The sequence below is a fragment of the Thalassophryne amazonica genome, chromosome 9 (assembly GCF_902500255.1).
Source record: "Thalassophryne amazonica chromosome 9, fThaAma1.1, whole genome shotgun sequence".
NCBI lineage: Eukaryota > Metazoa > Chordata > Actinopteri > Batrachoidiformes > Batrachoididae > Thalassophryne > Thalassophryne amazonica.
This window is the reverse complement of record NC_047111.1, coordinates 13,338,101-13,342,858: the sequence shown is the minus strand read 5'-3', so window position 1 is coordinate 13,342,858 and position 4,758 is coordinate 13,338,101. Positions and strand designations below refer to the sequence as shown.

Here is a 4,758-nt window from a genome sequence, read left to right as displayed (position 1 = left end):
GTTACTGCACTTGGTTTCAGTGCAGAAGGTTCCCGGTTCAAATCCCACCCTTGCCTCTGGCGTAAAACTTGTGCCAATTCAACATGCAGATCTAACTTGGATTTGCTGTGGCGACCCCGAGTGAAAACACGGGAGCAGCCGAAAGGTCTTACTTACTATAAGAGTGTTGTGAATGATGAATATTGCTGATTGCTGTGAGGTGATAAAATGTTGACTGGTTTAACTTGATACTAACTCTCTTTGTGAGTCAATCAAGGTAACTGCGACCCAACCTAGAATAGATGTAAGCACCCTTTTCACTACCTTCGGTTGATGCTAGGGGGCGCTACAGCTACATTCAGCCAGGACAACTGGAAAATCTCGACTCCATCTGCTGTCTCGATTAAGTTGGTGAAACAAGCTTCAGGACACTTTCCAGCTGTAAACATGTTTGTGAACTCAGCACATGTTGATGAGAAGTTGAGTGAAGTTGAATAAAGTTGCATCAGGCAAAAAAACAATGACATCATTCTGATGCAACACCTTCAGCTGGACACCAACAGTCGTGCTGCTCATCGAGCTGATAAAACCAGCTGGTTCACCTGGAAATCTTCACATCAGCAGAGGTAAGACGACACACAGACACACACACACACACACACAGACACAGTGATGATGTTTTGTCCCACTTTCCTGCCCGACCAGCCACCCAGCTCAGTGATTTCATTTCTTTCATTTGCATTTTGTGTCTCAGTGTTTCTTGTCTTTTGTATTCATACAGTCAGGTTGTAGTTTTTTCCACCTTGTGTGGGTTTAAATATTCCACATTTCTTTGTTGAATCACGGTGTGTGTGTTTGGTTCCAGCTCTGTTCTCCTCTCAGTCAAATTTTCTTTCTGTGACTTTCTCCAGGGTCGTCTCCATGGAGAACCAGACTTTCAATACAGATATGCTGAATATTGAAGGGTTAAAGGTCAGCTCAGAGGCTTCCATTCCTGTCTTCACCTTCCTCCTCCTCACCTACATCTTCATCATGGTGTCCAACATCAGCCTGTTCATCCTGATCTCCTTGGAGAAGAGCCTCCATCAGCCCATGTATCTGCTCTTCTGTAATATGATTGTTAACGATGTCTTTGAAGCAACAGCCATCATTCCACCTTTACTGAGTCAGATTTTTGTTCCCATCACGGATCGTTACATTCACTACGTAAACTGTGTCATTCAGGCCTTTTTTGCTCATTTTCATGCATGTGCTGCTCACACTGTGCTGATGATCATGGCCTTCGATCGATATGTGGCCATTTGTAAGCCCCTAGGCTACTCCACCATCATGACCAACAGGATGGTGGTGAAGCTGTCGGTGTCAGCTTGGGTTGTGGCTTTCACTTGGGTATCCATCCTGCTGGGCCTCACCATCCGTCTGTCACGCTGCAGGCAGGTTATCTTTAACCCGTTCTGTGAGAATGCCTCTTTGTTCAAACTGTCATGTGAAAGTGTCCTCATCAATCAAATCTACGGTCTCGGCAGCACCATTGTCATACTGGGCTCATCTCTGGGCAGCATCACACTCACCTACTTGAAAATTGCAGCAGTGTGTTTGAGCCGGAAGAACAAAGTCCTGAACAGCCGGGCACTACAGACTTGTGCATCTCACCTGACTTTATATCTCCTCATGCTGGTGTTGTGCATCATCGCTGTCACCCTTCACCGTTTCCCCGACTTATCGGACCAACAGAAGGTAGCTTCCGTCATGTTGCACGTGATCCCTCCTGCTCTTGATCCTGTGATTTATGGGCTGCAAATCCAAATGGTCAGACAAAAATTATTATCATATTTAAGAGTCCTAAAGGACAACATGTAACATGTAAAATAAACTTGTTAAGTTTAATGTGTCAGATGAATTTACTTACAGTTAGTTTACACAAAAAAGTTGATGAAGGCCGAGTCTTTTTGTTTACATTGTTTTTTTTTTTTCTTGCTTTTGGTTCAGCGAACTTCCGTTGAACCTTTAGAGCAAAACTTCATCAATTGTCAGGTGTTAATTCATTTAAATTTAATTATATAGCATCAAATCACAACACAAGGCATATCACAAAGGTAAACTCTGATCTTACCAACCCCCCTAAGCGAGCATGTTGGCGACAGTCATGGAGAAAAACTCCGTCTTGCATTTTTTGACAAAGAAACCTCAAACAGACCAGATACCAAGGGATGAGCCACTGCTTTGGACTGGCACAAGGTAATAGAAAGCTCTGTGGCCTGCTGACTTCTTTTTATCCTTAGGGACACAGTCATTCTACATCCTGAGAACACAGGACATGGGCCAGTTGATAAGGTTTAATTAGGTCGACCAGATCGGATGGAGCCAGTTCATGAAGGATTTTCTATGTTAATAACAAAACCTTAAAATCTGACCTCACAGGGACAGGAAGCCAGTGTAGGACGGCCAGCACTGGGCCAATATGGTCCAACTTTCTGCTCCTTGTCATTACTCCAGCAGCAGCATTCTGAACCAGTTGGAGACCTCTAATGCTGGACTGCAGTAAGACAGAGACATTGTAGTAATCCAATCGTCAAGAGTCACAGGTCCTTATAGTTTCTCTAATGTGTAGAACAAAGGATAGTGTGGTTTCCCCATAAGGTTTCTCACTTTTATCACTGTGATATGTATCACATGTGTCTAGGTTTAGTGTTAGCCATTCAAACTGATGACTAGTGATGCGGGTAATGCTTTACTGAGTAATGCGTTACTCTAATCTGACTGCTTTTTTCAGTAGCGAGTAATCTAACGCGTTAATCTTTCCAAATCAGTAATCAGATTAAAGTTGTTTCTCCAAGTCACTGTGCATTCCTATTATTTTTGCATTGTTGTACGATCGCAGCATTAAATTGGTCCATGGGCAAGGGGTCGGGGTTCAACTGAACTGCCCACTTTGCCCACTTTCAGCGAGCTGCGAACTTTTCAAGCACGGTTTTGTGCAGCAGCTCCGAGTTGAAAAACAATTATCTCTCAAAGTGCAGTGACAGTGGCACACCTGCACTGAACTTTACTAAGACATTTTAATGTTTTTTTTTTTTTCTTTATTTAAAACTCGGAGCCGCTCTGTCAGTCTTGTTAATAACAGCTGATCCACGACACCTTAACAACTAGCACTTTTTTTCCACCCAAATGCACCTAAACTCTCTGAGGATGACATGACATTAAAAAAAAATCCTGATCAAACTTTCTTCATAAATAAACGTTATCCATTCTTTGTACTCCATCGCCCAAGAGGGGCAGAGACCCCTCCCCCCACAACACCCCTAGATTAAAGGTCCACTTTTAAAACCTTTTTCTACTACTACTAATACTACTTATAATAATAATTTCAACAAATAAAATATATTTATATCAGTTACTGCACTCGAATGGTTTTGGGCTTATCTGGCAGTTACAACTTTTTCAGTGAATATTCTTGGTTCAGAATCATCTGCAGTTCCTTTGACGTGTCGTTCCACAGAGCTCTATTTTAGGGCCGCTGCTTTTTTCACTGTATTTACTGCCTTTGGGCTGTATTCTTAGAAGACATGGGATTTCATTCTATTGTTATGCAGATGATTGCCAAATTTACTTGCCCTTGAAACAGAACAATGTTCTTCCCTTGAAACAGCTTCTGGTATGTTTAAATGATATTAAAGCTTGGTTGGCTTTGGATTTTTTAATGAAAAGAAAACAGAGGCGATGGTGTTTGGATCTAGTGGTCCATGTGAGTCTTCCTCTGTTGATTTGGGACCCTTGGAGGTATATTTTACGCCTGTGATTGCTGATCTTGTTTTTAAGGTGGATCGTGATTTTAAAATGGACAGCCAAATTGCAGCTGTAGTAAAATCCAAAATTTATCATTTAAAGCATATGGCTACAGTAAAAATTTTTCTTTCTAGAGAGCATTTTGAGACAGTGATCCATGCTTTTATTTCATCTCACTTGGAACTCACTTTATGTGGGAGTCAGTCAGTCACTGCTTTCACGTTTGCAGCTGGTTCAGAATGCTACTGTGTGACTTTTGACAGGAACTCAAAAGAGAGAGCACATTACCCCTGTCTTGACCTCTCATCACCTGTACCGTATTTTCCGGACTATAAGTCGCACCGGAGTATAAGTCGCACCAGCCACTTTATCCATTATAAAGAAAATAAACCATAAATAAGTCGCACTGGACTATAAGTCGCATAGACATACAGGTATGGTAACTTAACATGAAAAGTTCAGATGATAATATTGTGACGGCTACCGTTTTCAGATGCATATTTCACCAGTCGCAACTTGTAATCTGCAGAGTATGATTTTCTTCTTGGTGGCATTTTTTCGGGCCTTCTCCGTTGTCTTGTTAAGTTATCAGTAATGTTGAAATTTTTATTTTTCTATGGTAGAAGTCGCAGGAACAGTCACACAAGCCTTGAGTGCCCTCTTCTGAGCTGCATTTTACCTACGGATATGTTTGTATTTTACGGACCACATTGCGAGCCGAACCATAACCCGCACCATCGCTGAACGGTTCTTTTCTAACATATTACCCACTGTGGACCATAGTACACACCAGGTGTCAGCTGCCGATGTTCGTGCAGCACCTTCCTGCGCAGCTCATGACCTCCCCGTGGTGTTGACGCCAGCTCCTTCCAAGTGCAGGCGCTAATCCTCCGCCGTTGCTCACCCAGTGCTCCCACGCAGCTCTCAGCGTCAACTTAAACACTCTGCTCACACTGATATCCAAGGGTTGAAGCTGTTTTGTTAGTCCTCCCG

The 4,758-nt window shown here is 42.6% G+C and overlaps 1 protein-coding gene across 1 annotated transcript; it reads left to right on the top strand.

The window, feature by feature from the left end:
* The first annotated feature begins 897 nt into the window (after positions 1-897).
* On the top strand, positions 898-1,839 carry LOC117517445 (olfactory receptor 56A5-like). Its single transcript, XM_034178460.1, has one exon. The coding sequence runs from the start codon at positions 901-903 to the stop codon at positions 1,837-1,839; it is 939 nt and encodes a 312-aa protein (XP_034034351.1). The 5' UTR covers positions 898-900.
* The last annotated feature ends 2,919 nt before the right edge of the window (positions 1,840-4,758 follow it).